The 18,078-nt window shown below is 42.0% G+C and overlaps 1 protein-coding gene across 6 annotated transcripts in view; it reads left to right on the forward strand.

The window, feature by feature from the left end:
* LOC145341149 (polyhomeotic-like protein 3) overlaps positions 1-14,608 on the forward strand; it is an 89,618-nt gene extending 75,010 nt beyond the window's left edge. For 5 of the 6 annotated variants that reach the window (XM_080186042.1, XM_080186046.1, XM_080186044.1 and 2 more), the window contains 2 exons: positions 4,322-4,556; positions 4,822-14,608. In XM_080186042.1, the coding sequence (XP_080042168.1) occupies positions 4,322-4,556; positions 4,822-4,976 (390 nt within the window). In that variant the 3' untranslated portion in view covers positions 4,977-14,608. Of the gene's footprint in view, positions 1-4,321; positions 4,557-4,821 lie in introns of those variants that run through there. The other variant, XM_080186048.1, reaches the window with a different exon arrangement.
* The last annotated feature ends 3,470 nt before the right edge of the window (positions 14,609-18,078 follow it).

Consider the following 18,078-nt stretch of genomic DNA (forward strand, 5'->3'; position numbering starts at 1 on the left):
CCTCGTTCTAGTTTCACCCGCCAGTGGAAACAACATCCCTGCTTCTACCTTATCTATTCCCATCATAATCTTATATGTTTCTATAAGATGTCCCCTCATTCTTCTGAATTTCAAAGAGTATAGTCCCAATCTACTCAGTCTCTCCTCATAAGCCAACCCTCTCAACTCCAGAATCAATCTAGTGAATCTCCTCTGCACCCCCTCCAGTGCCAGTATATTCTTTCTCAAGTAAGGAGACCAAAACTGTACACTGTACTCCAGGTGTGGCCTCACCAGCACCTTTTGCAGCTGTAACATAATCTTGCTGTTTTTAAGTTCCATCCCTCTAGCAATGAAGAACAAAATTCCATTTGCCTTCTTAATTACCTGCTATACCTGCAAACCAACACCTTGTGATTCTTGCACAAGGACACCCAGGTCCCTCTGCACAGCAGTATGTTCCAATTATTTACCATTTAAATAATAGTCCATTTTGCTGTTATTCCTACCAAAATGGATGACCTCACATTTACCAACATTGTACTCCATCTGCCAGACCCTTGCCCACTCACTTAGATTATCTATAATCCTTTGCAGACTTTCAGCGTCCTTTGCACACTTTGCTCTTCCCATCTTAGTGTCGTCTGCGAAGTTTGACACACTACACTTGGTCCCCAACTCCAAATCATCGATGTAAATCATAAACAATTGCAGTCCCAACACTGATCCCTGAGGCACACCACTAGTCACTGATCCACCAACCAGAAAAACACCCATTTACTCCCACTCTTTGCTTTCTCTTAGTTAACCAACCCTCTATCCATGCTAATACATTACCCGTAATACTGTGCACCTTTATCTTATGTGGCAGTCTTTGGTGTGGCACCTTGTCAGATGCCTTCTGGAAATCCAGAAATATCACATCCAGATACATCACACCACAATTTTGGATGCTCCTTTTGTTCAAAAAATCAAATTATCCATCATTTTCTCTGTCCTCTTCTTAACAGTAGCTCTGTTGCATTCAAAAATTCCATCTAGCTGACTTTTATTGATGTGAACATATTTTGGAAAATGTGTTGAACCTTCTGAGGGAGAATAGCATCTTTCAAGTGATTACTTTTTCATTAAAATATATAAGAATATAAGAAATAGGAGCAGGAGTAGGCCATCTAGCCCTTCGAGCCTGCCCCGCCATTCAATAAGATCATGGCTGATCTGTCGTGGCTCAGTTCCACATTCCCGCTCTCTCCCCATAACCCTTAATCCCCTTGCTTATCAAAAACCCATCAACTCGCGTCTTAAAAATATTTAGCGAGGCAGCCTCCACCACCTCAACGGGCAGAGAATTCCAGAGATTCACCACCCTTCGAGTGAAGAAGTTCCTCCTCAACTCCGTTCTAAACCGTGCCCCCTTTATTTTGAGGCTGTGCCCCCTAGTCCTACTATCCTTTCTGAGCGGGAAGAGTCTCTCCACCTCTATCCTATCCATCACATTCATCATCTTATATGTCTCAATGAGATCTCCCCTCATTCTTCTAAACTCTAATGAGTACAAGCCTAGTTTATTCAGCCTCTCCTCATAGCTCAACCCCCTCAACTCTGGTATCAGCCTAGTAAACCTCCTCCAAGGCCAAAATATCCTTGCGTAAGTACGGCGACCAAAACTGCACACAGTACTCCAGCTGCGGCCTCACCAATGCCCTATACAGCCGCAGCAAGATCTCCCTACTTTTATATTCAACCCCCCTCGCTATGAAGGTCAGCATCCCATTAGCCTTCCTGACCACCTGCTGCACCTGCAGGCTGGGTTTTTGCGACTCATGCACAAGGACCCCAAGGTCCCTCTGCACCGTCGCCTGCTGCAGTTTTTCGCCACGTAAGTAATAGTCCTTCCTACCATTATTCCTACCAAAGTGGACCACCTCGCACTTACCAACATTAAATTCCATTTGCCATTTCCTGGCCCAATGAACACAGCCAATTTAGATGATCGTTGATTGTATTCTAACATTAATTTTCTTTCAGTAACTTGATTAAGGTAAATTATCATTTCCTCATTGTTATCTTTTGAAGGAAAACTGCAAGGGGGCACAAGTTCAAGATAAAGGGGGAAAGGTTCAGTGGAGATATGCGGGGGAAGTTTTTTACACAGAGTAAGTGCACTGCCAAGTGAAGTGGTTGAGGCAGATATGTTAGTGACATTTAAGATGTATCTTGACAGGCATATGAACAAATGAGGAATAGAGGGATATAAGCAGTTGGTCTACATGGAACAATGTTATTGACATAGGCTTGGAGGGCTGTAGGGCCTGTTCCTGTGCTGTACTGTTCATTGTTCTTTTCTTGGTGTAGGGTGTTGCATTCTTAACCAGTTGATCTTGGATTGTCACAATGAAGATTGTATTGTTAGAGGAAGGGTGAAGTTTAAGTGTACAAATTGACCAAGCATTGTGTTCATATTGTCTAACAGCATTTGGTGTGATGTTAAAGAGAAAGACTTGGAACCATTTCACGAGGCCTGCAGAACTACATATAACAGGCTCAATTCACCTGAATCGGATCAATGTGCCCACACTTGTGGGAAAACCGGAGTGTTTCCTGCTGGTGATAGCTATGACTGTGAGGTGTGATTCACCCACATTAACCATTTAAGTTTATGCAGAGCATGAAACGGTCCCACATTTGAATATGGGACAAGGTGTAGCAAGGTAAAGAGGGTGAAACGTTGTACCACTGATAACAGAGCAGAAAAGGAGAGGATATGTGGTAGAGTCATTGAATGAGCTGAAGTTCCACCTTTGACTCCTGTCTTCTTGGACATTTTAACAATTGCATTTTAGCAAATTAGATCAGTTCCTAACTCACCCAGCTGAGGGAGCATGGTGATAGGGTTAGATGGGAGAATGGAAGGAGGCTTGTGTGCTGCATAAACACCAACAGAGAATGGTTGTGCAAAATGGCCTTTCCTAGTTCTGTCTCTTCTACATGTTATGAAAGGTCACCTGTTCATCTTTTGAAGCATTGGATAAAAGAAAAGCTACTGAGATTAGGGCACCACGGTGGCACAGTGGTTAGCACTGCTGCCTCACAGTGCCAGTGACCCGTGTTCGATTCCAGCCTCAGGTCACTGTTTGTGTAGAGTTTGCACATTCTCCCCGTGTCTGCGTGGTTTTCCTCTGGGTGCTCCGGTTTTCTCCCATAGTCCAAAGATGTGTGGCTAAGGTTGATTGTCCATGCTAAATTGACCTTAGTGCCAGGGGATTAATAGGGTAAATATGTGGGGTTATGGGAATAAGGATGTAGGTGGGATTGTAGTGGTGCAGACTCAATGAACCGAATGGCCTCCTCCTGCACTGCAGGGATTCTATGATTGCTCCTGGCATGCTGAATTGAATCTCAAGCTAATTGTGAAGCAGTATTGATAATGGTGTTGGAAAAATCTATAATCCAACAAAGCACAGTTCTACAATGCCTCTGACATAATCAGATATCTCAAGCTACTTTATTGGTACAACATCAAACAAAATTTAATACTTGAGCTACATCAGGAGATACGAGAGCAGGTGATCAAAAACTTGGTCAAAGCAGCTGCGTTTTAAGAAGCGGCTTAAAGGAGAGAGAGAGGTGGAGAAATAGAGAGGTTCAGAGGGAATTCCAAACAGTGATGGCGCAGTTGCTAATGGTAAAGCAATTAAAATCAAATTATGCACAAGGGTCCAGAGTTGAAGGAATACCAAGACCTTGAAAGATGAAAAAACTGGAGGAAGCTCCAGAGGTTTTAAGGGGAGAAATCATGACTGATATTAAAAAGAATTGTGAGAAATGTAAAATTGAGTGGGAGGTGAGGGAGGTAGTGGTGTCGTGGTATTGTCACTGAACTAGTAATCCAGAGAGGCAGGGAGTCAGGGCAATGTTCTGGGGACCAGAGTTTGAATCCCACCGTGGCAGATGGTGAAATTTGAAATCAATCAAAATCTGGAATTTAAAAAAGTCTGATGATGATCATGAAACCATTGCCGATTGTTGTAAAAACCCGTCTGGTTCACTGATGTCCTTTAGAGAAGGAAATCTGCCATCCTTACATGTGACTCCAGACCAACAGCAATGTGGTTAATACTTAAATATCTTCAGGGATGGGCAGTAAACGCTGGCCCAGCTGGAGACACCCACATCCCATGAATGACTAAATAAGTCTAAAATAAGGTAGTGCGCACATTTAAAGATACTGGAAGAAACCAAATTGCCGATGTCCATGATAGCCTAATAATGAGGTTGTATTGTACAGCACCTTTGTATCATTTGAAAATCTGCAAATGACCAAATTATTAACCCCTTCTAGATTCCTGTCAGTTTTACTCCTGTAGAAGAGGCCACAACAACCTCCAACCCACCGCTTCCTGAAGAAACTGTTACTGTCGCCATGACAACACGCCGCCGGCAGAATGAGCGGGAACGCGAGCGGGAGATGCGAGAACTGAGGATGAGGGAGGTGACAGACTGCAGTGAAACATTACACGTTGACCCAACAATGTGGACAGTTGACCATGTGTGGGAATTCATACACTCACTGCCAGGTGAGTGCCCTGCTCAGTCACTGTACCTGCCTACCTGTCAGCTTGTTTAAGTGGGAGTGTGTTGGGGTTGGGGTGGGAGGTGAGGGGTTCCATGGTTACTGTCCATTACCTTCTGCAGAACTGTGCAATAGCCCCAGCTTCTTACATTCTTATCTATTTTTTCTTGGTGTTCTCCAATGGTTTTACTACTTGCCTTTCATCTTAATTCAAAATGAATACAGCTTCAATTATGTTGATGTCCATTTTGTATGGTTTTCATACACAGGTTGCAAAGACATTGCCGATGAATTCCGATCCCAGGAAATTGATGGCCAGGCCCTGCTCTTGCTAAAGGAGGATCATCTAATGAGTGCTATGAACATCAAGCTGGGTCCAGCACTCAAAATCTGTGCTCGGATCAACATGCTGAAGGAATCGTAACCTTCATCATCTTCAGAAGAAAGGTTGCTAAATTCTTCCACTTTGCTGATCACTGATTTAAAAGAGCATGCATCTGACCATGTGCCAAGGTGTCGCAGTTGATACATCACAAGGACCAATTGTTATGAGAGCAAGGAATCAGTGTAATGTAACCTGAGGATCTTGGTCTTCAGATAGAAAAAATCTTTACTGAACTGACTGGCTTCCTGAAATTTGCCAATGACAGGCCTTTTGCCAAAAACTGTAACTTGCCAATAAGACTCTTTTAGCCACTGCTTCCCATTGCAGATCCTCTTCTCACCAGTGATCATGATGCATCCTTGTTAAATTTGTTGATTTACACCCTCCTTATGTTATGACTATTTCAATCATTTTCGAGATATTGGTGTCACTGGTTAGTTTATTATTACTTATCATTTATTACCGAATTCTATTGCCCCGTAAGAAGGTTGTGGTGGGGCTTCCTCTCGAACTACTGCAGACCATGTGGTGTAGGTACAGTGACAGTGCCGTTAGGTAGAATTTGTCCCAGCGACGATGAAACAACAGTGATAATATCTCCATACAGGAATGGTGCTTGGCTTGGAGCAGAACATGAAGTGTTAATATGTGTCAGCTGTCCTAGTCTTTGTAGGTGATGGAGGCCACAGGTTTGAAAGATGCTATTGAAGAAGGCTTACTGTGTTGCTGCAGTACATATCGTTTATGGTATACTCTGCTGCCCCTCTGCATCAGTGGTGGAGGCAATAACCATTTAAGGCAGTGGATGGGTGCTGGTGAAGCTGGCTGCTTTGTCAGCACACTAATGCAGCAGCAGATCAGATTAGACTCCGATAATTTTTTTGGGCCCAACCTGCCGAATTATCTCTTGGCTGAGCAAAGGGAGCAATGGTGGATTCTACCCACAAGGAGGCGCATCCTGTGAACAAAGGCTTCTTTGACGGTGTTTCCCTAATCTGTGACCTCTGTCATTTAGAAGGTTAATGGCAAAGGACATATTGGAACCCTTAACATCTCCAAGTCCACCATCTTGACTGAGAACTAGGTTGCTCTTCCTTCGTCACCGCTGGGTCAGAATACTGAAACTCTCATGTATGGTGTAAGTATACTGTGCTTACACCTATACTGCACAGGCTGTAGCAATTCCAGAATAGGGCAACTCACCATCGCTTTCTCAAGGGTTGCTTAGAGAGGAGCAATACATGCTGGCCTCACCAACGATGCCCACATCCTGAGAATGAAAGAAAATAGTCACAATCTAAGGAGGTTGTCAACCAAAGAGGACCCCACCTTCTTGGGGCTGGTAGCCCTGCTCCCAGCAATTTAAAATTGGAATCAATCAGATTGTGGTGAGAAAGGAGAGAGTGTTTCCCACACACTCTCCCTGCTCCATTTACATTCTCCAATTCCCCACAACCTCTGTAGGACCTGATTTCCATCAAGCATGGGGCAGGGAAATTGTATCAAGGCCGGTGCTGTGACTGCCAATGGACTGCTGACCGATCTCAAGAGCAGTTTTTCAAAGCTCTAGGGGCAGCAGTGCTGAATATGACTCCAGATGCCCTGGGCTAGCACCATTCTTCCTCCCTACTGATGGTCTTGAATTCTGTGCCTGTCCAGTAGGGAAATGTGGTGATCCTCATACTTAGAGCCTGCAGAAATCTTCCACAGATACTGGGCAAAGTTCAGATTTGGATAGTCAATTACAGATGAGAAAACCAGAACAACAGCACTTGACACAAGCTTCCTCAGATTGGGTCAGACTTTTATCAAGGACTCTTTAAGATGACACATTAAAAAATGAGTCCTGGTAATAGAATATCCCAATAAATTTAGAAAAGTATTCACATAATTTCATCTTGTTGATTTCATCAACCCCGTTATAGCCAATCCTGCAAGAAACGGATTATTGAATTAACAAATAATCCAAACATGTTTTCTCAACACCAGCATTTATCTACACCAGTGTGGTACTGGCGCTCTTCCACCTCAGATTGAGTTTACACCTCTTCCCGCCATATTGGAAGGAAAGGCAGCCAGATTTTCTGACTCAAATTTACAAACTTTCGCGCCTGTGCATCCACACAAAATGCCCCACAAAATTACATCAGGTGTAATATACCTCAGAACATGCATATTTTAGCATTCTGCTTTTGTGCCAGATCTCATCCCCCACAACCCTGAAATGTTTAGCTGAACATTGTCCATACCGCACATCAACTCATTGACTCCCCTGCAATTTTTTGCTGCCTCTCTAAAGTTCATCATAATCATAGAACGTGGCGTAGTCCACTGCAAGATGTATTCACTCGCCTTCTCCTTTCCTGTAAGGAGAACAGTTGTGACTTCTCTGATCTTTCCATGGAATTGAAGTTTCTTATCCCATGTACCATTCTAGTAAATCTCCTCTGCACCCTCTCAAAGCCTTTGGCAAGCTTCCTAAAGTTTGATGCCCAGAACCAGACACAATACCCCAGCTACATAGGGTTGTTTTCAAAATAGTGGGTTTTCTTTTGTAATCTTCGAAGCAGCCCGGCCTCTAGTGAAGTGCTGCACGAAGGAGTAATGGTACCTAGCATTTCAACATGAAAGGTGGATTATGTGCTTTGCATGATTCATGCATGACTCACCAGTGCACTGCGGAAATTCAGAGGGCGTGTAAACTTGCTCTCACAGGAATTAGTTTATTAAGCTAAAAGACTGCCTGATGCCAAGAATCTATGAGAAAGTATTAAGTATTGTAAAACATATAATTTTATTGGTAATTGAACTTTTTTAACATTGAGCAGGACAACCTCAAGAGACAGTTGTCTTTTGTTTCCTTTGGACTTGTATTTATATCAGACAGAACTCAAGGTGGCGGATCTGGAATCCCTTCAGTGCAATCTTAACTTAAAACTGCAGGTACAAGATACTGTTGAGTGTAAAGCATGATTTATTTGCTCTTTTATTTTTTTTTCATCCCCTTCTTCAGTCTCCTGGAGGCATGACCTTGCTCTGAGTTCTGATTGGGATGGGGTGTTGCCAGTGATCCTCTGCAATAATGAACATTGATTGATCTTCCAGTGTAGGCCAACACACAAGTGTTGGCAGTCTGACCCTTGGAGTAATGTTGCTCTGTCCATTATCCCCTGCCCATTATCCACAGTTTCTAGCAGGGGGTCACTGAACCGTGATGAGGAGTGAGAATTATGATTGAACTCCATTCCCACCCTCCCACCCTCAGCCCCCCCAAATTCAAGGATGACAAACCAATTGTAGTGACCCAGTCCCTCAACGCTATAGGTTGCCTTCTTTCCGGGGATGAAAAACTGATACCTAGAACACCTTTGCTTGCTAGTTATAAAAATATTGGACCTGATCAAATATGGCTGAGAGACAGTCAAGGGCCATCCAAGTGGATAATGAAGTTTCTCTTCACTTCAATTGACACAGGAAGGTGAAGCAGGTTAGGAGGGGCATGCTAGATGACTGTTGAAAATTGGGGGGAGCATGGAATGTTTTAATGAAGAAGGTCATGTGATGAAACCACCAGTGAAATGTCCAATCTGAGTTGGAAACCCCTAGTCCTATCTATTACAGTTCTGACACCTGAATGGTACAAGCTAATATAGCACAGGGTTCAAACAGGGCACCTTCCTGTTTGGACATGAGCTGGTACCACTCTGACTGGTGTCCATTGTAACTGAGCTTGTTCCTTTCTCCTCATAAAGCTTGCTTCTTAAGCCCAAGACACTCTACTATTCCATTTTGTCTGTGATGTGGTATACTGCTGAGTAAAGGAAGATTTGTCCCCTGATCGATTAACATGTACTACTGCAGCAGCTGAAACACAAGGGAAGTCAGAAGGGATTCTTACTAACTTTTAGTTCAAGTTCATCATCAGTAATGATGCAATGCTGTTAAACATGGGACATCTGAGGAAGAGACAGCTTCAGAACAAAGTGATTTATTATTGCTGTTTAGTTGCTTGCAAACTAGATAGTAAGACAAGACTTCTCAGGCATAATGGTGTCATGTTTAAGACTCAGTCAGCCTTGCTACTGTATTATGTCTCTTCCTGAATCTCTAGTAGTTATGACCGTCCAGTGATTATCTGAATAGATTATTTTAATTACTTCTCCTCAAGCAACAGAGTTACTTTGACTGCCATAAAATGCTTTAAAACCAATCACAAATTTAATCATGCAGCTTTAACATTGAACTAAATATGATCTGGAATTAATTTTGACTTGGTGTCATGTTGCAGATGTTGCTATGTTTTTAAGTGTGTTTCCTATTTGGGTTCATCACCCATAGTCACATTATTCTGTTAACACCATGCCTCAGAGTATTAGCCAGGGCTTATGGATTACTTGTCTATTGGCAGAACCACTATGCCACTATCTCCCCTGTATAAAGTGAACAGCCTAGGTATCTTCAGTCCCCCTTCCCCTTTAAACCTCAGGCTTTTACAACTCCAGTCTAGAAATGCTGCGAGGATTAGACTTTCAACCTATCACCTGGGAGTGAGACCATCATATCTCACCATCTTTCCATCAGTGATTTAGAACATAGAACATTACAGCGCAGAACAGGCCCTTCGGCCCACGATGTTGCGCCGACCAGTTACAAAACAATGACCCACTAACCTAAACCAATCCCTTGTCGTCCATAATTATGGAATTTATGGAATCAAGTGTCAGCTGTGTCACTGTGTAGTTTTGCCTGAGCCATAAGGTACCAGGTTGAAGTCTCACTCTGGGGCTTGTGAACAAAAATCTACATTGACACTCCAGTGCAGTACTAAGGGAGTGTTCCTCTGTCACTGATGCTGACTTTTGGATAAGACATTAAACCGAAGCCCTGTCTGTCTGCTCGTGTGAACATTTTTTTACATACTAATTTACAGGATGTGAGCATCACTAGCTAGGCCAACTTTTATTGTCCATCCCTAAATGCCGTTGAGAAGTTGGTACTGTGTTGTCTTCTTGAACTGCTGCAGTCCCTTCGGTGTAGGTAGACTCACAGTGCTGTTAGGAATTGAGTTTCAGGATTTTGACCAGCAAAAGAGAAGAAATGGCAAAATATTTCTAAGATAGAGTGGTGAGTGGTTTAGAGGGAAACTTCCTGGTGGTTTTTCGCTGATAGCTGTTATAAGTTGGAAGGTGCTACCTAAGGAGCCTTGTAGAGTTCCTGCTGTGTGTTCACACAGTGAATGTTCATCAGTGAAGGAGGGATTGACTGTTTTTGGAAGGGATGCGAATCAAGCAAGGCTACTTTGGCCTGAATGGTCTAAAGCTTCTTGAGTGTTTTTGGAGTCTCACTGATCAAGGCAAGTGAAGAGTATTCTATCACGTTTCTGACTTGTGCCTTGTAGATGGAGGACAGGCTTTAGGAAGTCAGGAAGACTAGGAAGCTGCAGGATTCCTAGTCTCAAACCTATTCTTGTAGCCGCAGCATTTAAATGACTTGTCCAATTTGGTAACAAATGTGTTTTGTGGTAGGTGTCCTGGCTAATATTAACCCCTTATCAACATCACAAAAAAGCAGATTACCTCTGCTAACTATCGTATTGCCGTTTGTGTTCAGAATAAGATCATTCCACCAGGGAACTAGCCAATCAGTTCCATGCTCCTGCACTTTTTTTTTATTTTTTCCTGGGATGTGGGCATTTGCCAGCATTTCTTATCCATCCCTGAGGGCATTTAAGAGTCAACCATATTGTTGTGGATTTGGAGTATGCAGGTAGGGTTGACGGATTTCCTTCCCTAAAGGGAGTTACTGAAATATGGGTTTTTACAACAGTAGCCAACATGGTGAAGATTAGACTTTTAATTGCAGATTTTTATTGAATTCAAATTTCAGCATTTGCCATGGTGAGATTCAAATTCAGGCCCCCTGAGTGTTGCCCTGGTCTCTGAGTTACCCAAATGACGATACCACTACACCACCATCTCCCCTAAAGTCTTGCAAAGTTTTCCTATTCAAATATTTATCCAATTCTCTTTTAACCATTAGCAAGTGAATCTGCTAGCACCATTATTTTCAGGCAATGCATTCCAGATCACAACATTAAACAAAATTCTCATCTCCTCTGTGGTTCTTTGCTAATTACCTTAAACCTGTGCCTTCAGGTTACCGACCCTTCTGTCACTCAAAACAGTTTCTCTGTTTTTACTCCATTTGGTCATTTATGAACTGTGATCTAATGAACAGACTAGGGTCATACTCCCTTTGTCACGTGCAGAGTTTCTTTGTGGAACCCTCATTTTGCCTGTCCATGCTTCACCCTCTAATGAAAATAGACCTACTTCTTCATGCCATCAACCAGCCTAGGTACCTGAGAGACCATGTACATTTACAAAATACATAGCTTCCACCACCTTCCTACTCTTAAGTTTGCCAATCATGTGTATTTTATTGATCACTAAAATGGACAGCATAGTTAGTCAGAACAGACACATAGATTAAAATTACTAAGACTCCCATTCAAGGTTTACAATACATTTTAATTATTGACAACCGCAATGGTAATCCAAGTAATCAGAAAGATTTGTGGCAGATTTTATTCTTGAGTAATCATAAAGGCATTCAGATGCAGAATTTGAATGAAAGGATGATTGCAGTGGAATGTATATGAAAATGGTAAGTCTGCTCGTCAAGTTTTATATTAAGACTCCTGGACCACATGATCCCATGTAAAGAGTGAAGTTGGGAAAGGATTCTACACACAGAAAGTGATGGATATTTGGAACTGTCTTCAACAAATGGTAATTGATGCAAGAAAATTGTTAATTTTAAAACTCAGATTGATAAATTTTAGTTAACCAAATGTATTGAGGGCTATGTGCTTAAGGAATTTGGTCATAAATCAGCCATGTTCTCACTGAATGGTAGATCCAGCTTCAGGGGAAAATGTGCCTGTCCCCTGTACCTATGTCAGTATAATTCTAGATGGACAAAATTGTGTTTGGTGTGTGTTTAAGTTTATTTATTAGTGTTACAAGTCGGCTTATATTGACACTGCAATGAAATTTCTGTGAAAGTCCCCTAGTCGCCACACTCTGGTGCCTGTTCGGATACACTGAGGGAGAGTTTATCATTGCCAATGCACCTAATCATATGTCTTTCGGACTGGGAGAAAACCGGAGCACCAGAGGAAGCCCATGCAGACATTGGGAGAATGTGCAGACTCCACACTGACAGTGACCCAAGCCAGTACCGAACCTGGGTCCCTGGTGCTGTGAGGTAGCAATGCTAACCATTGTGCCACCTTGCTACTCGCTGATGATGTAATGTGCTATACTTGCTGTGTGGTGACTTTTCCCCCCTCCAGAAGATTTGGAAGGGAATACCTGCCATTACATAGCGACGTTGTACCCTGGCTTTAATTCTGATCCAAGGATTGCTTCTGTCAGCAGAACTTGAAGATCCAACAGAAATATAGAAGTAGGTGAAGTCAGCATGTGAGATACATGAGCTCGAAACGCTAACTTGCTCATCCTTTTTAATGCTTGCCAACATTAAGAGCATTTAAACGATCATTGGATAAACATATGGATGATATAGGAATAGTGTAGGTTAGATGGGCTTTAGATTGGTTTCACAGGTCAGCGCAACATCGACGGCCGCAGGGTTTTATGTTCTATTCCATGTTCTTTCTTCACAGGAAGTTGTCAAAAAAGCACAATTTTCTTTTAATTGTTACAAGGGTTACTGCTATCAGTGTTCTTCGCCATCCTTTTAAACCACACATAAGATAAAGACTTGCATTCATATGTAAGAGAAAATATAAATAGAATGTGCTGGAAAAACTGATTTGAAGAAGAGCCATATTGGACTTGAGACATTAACTCTATCCTCTCTCCACAAACGCTGCCAGACCTGCTGAGTTTATCCAGCTGTTATTGTTTTTGTTAAAGATTTGCAGCATTTTGCTTCTTATTTTGTATTTGTACACCATCTTCCACAATGTCAGGACATCTTAAAATGTTCTCCTGGAATGAAGTGTTATTACTATTATAGTGTGAAAGAATTGCAGCAACCAATTTGTGTACAGCAAGCTCTTACAAAACAGCACCATGATAACTGACCAAATAATGTTTTTAGTGATGTTGGTTGAGAGATAAATATTTGTTAGAGCACCAGAGAGACCTCTGATCTTCCTTGAAATTGTGCCATGGTGTCTTTGGGTGGCATGGTGGCACAGTGGTTAACACTGTTGCCTCAGCGCCAGGGACCCAGGTTTGATTCCCAGCTGGGATCACTGTTTGTGCAGAGTCTGTATGTTCTCCTTGTATCTGCATGGATTTCCTGCAGATGCTCCCGTTTCCTCCCACGGTCCGAAAGACATGCTGGTTAGGTGCATTGACCATGCTAAATTCTTCCTCAATGTACCCAAACAGGTGCCAATGTGTGGCAACTTGGGGATTTTCACTATAACTTCATTACAAGCCTCCTTCTGACACTAATAAACTTTACTTCCACATGCAAGGGAACATGGAGGCCTTGATTTTAAAGTCTGATTGGACAGACAGTACCTCGAACAATGTTGTTGTGCTTCAGTGCTACACTCCTGTGTCAGCCTGCATTTTTGTACTCCAATCTATGGAGTGAGACTTGAATCTGCAACCTCTAACTCAGGTTGAGCGAGCTACTTGATTTTTCTCCTCTTTTCTTCCCAATGCCTCTCGACTCTAAGTGTTTTTGAAAACCCATTAGGACTCAGCGAAGAATTGTACAGATTTCATCAGGAAAGGCTGAGGGACTTGAGGTTGTTTTCGTTAGAGAGAAGAAGATTAAGAGGTGACCTAATTGAGGCATACATGACGATCAGAGGATTAGATAGGGTGGACAGTGAGAGCCTTTTTCCTCAGATGGTGATGGCTAACACAAGGGGACATAGCTTTTAATTGAGGGGTGATAATTATGGGATGGATGTCAGAGGTAAGTTCCTTACTCAGAGGGTAGTAAGGGCGTGGAATGCCCTGCCTGCAGCAGTTGTGGACTCGTCAACTTCAAGGGCATTCAAATGGTCATTGGATAGGCATATGGATAATATTGGAATAGTTTAGATTAGAGCGTCATTAGATTGGTTCCACTGGTCGGCGCAACATCAAGGGCCAAAGGGCCTGTACTGCGCTGTAAGGTTCTATGTTTCTATGATTACCAAACTGGGCAAGGGAATCACTGGTTTTGGTATGGTATGATGCAAATTGTCATCTTTTTTACAACCTAGGCTGAGACTCATCATGCAGTACCGAAGCATGATGCACTGTCCAAGGCGCTGTCATTCAGACAAGATATTGAATCAAGGCTTCTTCTACTCTCTCAGCTGGATGTAAAAGATTCCACGGCACTATTTTGAAAAAAAGGTCTGGAGTTTTTCCTGGACTTCTGACCAATAACTATCCCTCAACTATACCACTGAAATATCTGATTATCTAGTCTTTGCAAATTGGCTACTGTGTTTTCTACAACATAACTCTAGTGACACTTCTCAAAGACTTAATTGACTAAAACAGTTTAGTATGTCCTGCGATCATGGAAAGCGCTGTATTAATTCAGGTCTTTCTGACTAAGTGATGGTACAATACAGTCAGCCACAATCTGGTGAATTGTTCCCTTCCATTCCTATGTTTAGTAAGAAGTCTCACAACACCAGGTTAAAGTCCAACAGGTTTATCTGGTAGCACAAGCTTTTGGAGTGCTGCTGCTTCATCAGGTAAGTGGAGAGTTGGGTTCACAAACAGGACATATATAGGACACAGACTCAATTACAAGATATTGCTTGGAATGCAAGTGGAGAGAGGGTCACTCGCATTGTCTGCACCTGTAAAGACTTCATTACCTGTTAAGACTTGCTTTCCAAGCATTATCTTGTAATTGAGTCTTTATCTATATATGCCCTATTAGTGAACCCAACTCTCCACTCACCTGATGAAGGAGCAGCGCTCTGAAAGCGTGTGCTACCAAATAAGCCTGTTGGACTTTAACCTGGTGTTGTGCGACTTCTTACTGTGCCTACACCAGTCCAAGGCCGGCATCTCCACATCATTCTGATGCTTCTAATGCACACGTCCTTGCCAAAGAACAAAAATAAAGAATTATCACAGGTACTTGCTGAGAAATCTAACGTTCGCAGACAAAGAGGCATAACCAAAGGAAAACAATGGGACCAGATCAGGTATTCAAGTGTAATCTTACTTGGTTTTCATCCTTCTTAAAAGAGGCGCCAAGACCAAGGAGACTTGGATTTATACCGGAGATCTGTTTTATGCCATATTTAGTTGCAAGCCAACCTGTTTGGTTTGAATATGACAGAATGCTAATTTTTAAAAAATGGCTGCCTGGGGACACGATATTATTATGGCCTGTTGCTAGACATTGAAGAGGTCCTTAAAAATCTTGCAACAGAATTTTACAATGGAGGCTGTGCCTGTTTCAGTTACCTGCGGCAAGTAACTTGTAACTATTAATAATCATAAAAATACTTGCTGAACTTTTCAGTACTAAGCCAAGGAGGCTATGTCATTTGTAATTTGTTGCAGATAATTTGAAGTTTCTGGCAAAGCCACCTTTGATTGTTTTTGAGAAGTTATTTTGTGCTTTAAGAGATAAAATCTCACAGTGTTGACTCGCCATCTGTGCTGGGTGGCTACTCAATATCTGACTGGATTAGGTGCAGTTACACTCTGCAGCCTATTCTGATCTTTGTCAGGGCCCCACCTGTTTCTGGACAATCTTTGACAGCAGATATCGCCACTTCAGTTTGTAGATGACTTTGGGTTTTCCAGTTGACATCACTATGTTGATGGATTATTTTCTAGCTTCCATGCATAGTCCCCAGGACCAATGGAAAAACTTCAAACTATTATAAAATGAGACTTTGGGAAACAGCATATAGCTGTATTATTGTATTTCTTAAAACTATTCATGTTTCTAGTATGCTGATAAGCATTTGATTTGCTGATTCCATTGAAAACTTCAATGCACATCAAAGCTTTGACAAGGCCAACTTTGATAATTTTGAGAATGCATATTGTGTTTAAGAGTTAAAAGGCTCACAGTGTTGACATACCACTTACACTGGCTGGCTGCCCAGTGGCTGGAGCAGGAGCAACTCTGGCACTTTCTAGGAGTTTGTAAATAGCATCCCCTGAGATAGGAACATGCTCACTGTCAAATCCCATTGCCGCACTCATTGATGACACGATCGCTGTGGTTTGTGTGCCAATCCTACTGAGTCATCATACATTATTACTTCGCCAAAAGAAAAACGTCAGGCTTTCAAGTTGGATAATTGCATTGTACTGTTTTGTACATGGTGTATTTTATTTGTTAAATGTGCAATAGTTGTTTAAGGACTGTGCATCTTCCTTAGTGTCACTGTGCTAAACTACACTGTGACAAAGTGTTTAGTGTGTATCCAACCAGCCCAAGGCTCGTGACCATACATCCCAAATACCCTCATTCCCCTCATGTGCCAAGTTTTCAGTTAATAAAAAACATTGAGAAAATAAGGTTTAAGTTTTCTTTTATCTTTAACAATTCACAGGCTGTAGGGATGGTGGTACAGTCAGATTAATCAGCCATCCCTAATCAGTGGGAGATGTTGAGGTTTTCTCCTTGAATTTCTGCTGTCATTGTGATGCTGTTGGAGAATTCTACAGCAAGCTTGAAAAGGGTAAATTGTAGATCATAGTACTTACATATCATTGCTTTTGTCAGGTATCAAAAACATCCCATAGGTTTTAAAACTCAGATCAAAATCCAGCAGTAGTTAACCTACACGGCAGCTACATCTCTTAAGGAAGTGCATTTGGCTTCTCTTTTGAACTTCTAACCCCTGGAATTCTATGCCCAATTATTATCTACTTGATATAGGTAAACATTTGTTTATGATGTTGCGAGGCTAATCCACATACCAAAAAACCTCAGTTCCTTCACTTCAACTAATATCTTCCTAGCCAATTTCTATTTAAAAAGAACACACACAGCAGTTACATCTCTTAAGGGGTTAATGACCAGATAATCTCTCTTTCATACTCACACTGACCTCTCTCTCACACACATGGACACTTGGTTGGTAACACACTAACCTGAGTCTAAAGATTGTAGATTCAACCCTCACTCCAGACTGGCAGCACAAAGTCCAGCTGACACTGTTCATCTGTCCATCTATTCTTTTGGATGGTCATAAAAGGAATCATAAGCTCTGTATAAGCAACATATCTTAATTTAATTCTCTAAACCCTGGTTTAATCTAGTGAATCTGAATTCTAGCCTTTCTGTAGTCAGGATATCTTGCCTGAAGCTTGCTTCCCAAAAATCAACTTGGTCCTTGAGGGATAACCAAAGATCTGCTCAACTTTCTTGCTTTGGAATTCCAATCTGCTTAAAGTAAGAGGCAACATTTCTTAGCTGTTTTAATTACTTTATGTATCGGTTCACATATTCCAGTTCCTGATTTGTTTAGTGTCACAAGTAGGCTTACATAAACACTAAGTGAAGTTACTGTGAAAATCTTCTACTGGGCACACTCCAGCACCTGTCTGGGTACACTGAAGGAGAAGTTCGCATGGCCAATGCATCTAACCAGCACGTTTTTCAGACTGTGGGAGGAAACTGGAGCACCCGGAAGAAACCTATGCAGACTCGGGGAGATCACCCAGATTCACAGATTTGTGACCGAAGCTGGGAATTGAATCCGGATCCCTGGCACTGAGGCAGCAGTGCTAACCACCGTGCTGCAGCAGTGTGTCACCATGCCACTCAATAGTGTCTCACTAGTGAACAAAAATCTTCCTTGGATGCAAATATCTGATCTCATACTTCCTTTGTAGCGAGCTTCATTTGCTGTACCTTTTGGCCAAATCACTTCGTCTATGTCATTTTGTAAATTCCTCCTCCCATCCACACAATTTACTGTGTCTCCTTACCTTGCTATCTGCAAATTTCATCCAAGTTATTATAGAGTAGGCTGGGAATCAGAGGCCCCATTACAGAAACACTACTTATGCCAGTTATCAGAGAATGGATAATCTCTTTCACCCCATCTCCCCGTCAATTAGCAACCTGCAACAGAACATAATAGCAATTTGTGGAATGTAAATTATTG

The sequence above is a fragment of the Carcharhinus amblyrhynchos genome, chromosome 3 (genome assembly GCF_965287045.1).
Source record: "Carcharhinus amblyrhynchos chromosome 3, sCarAmb.v2.hapA, whole genome shotgun sequence".
Lineage (NCBI taxonomy): Eukaryota > Metazoa > Chordata > Chondrichthyes > Carcharhiniformes > Carcharhinidae > Carcharhinus > Carcharhinus amblyrhynchos.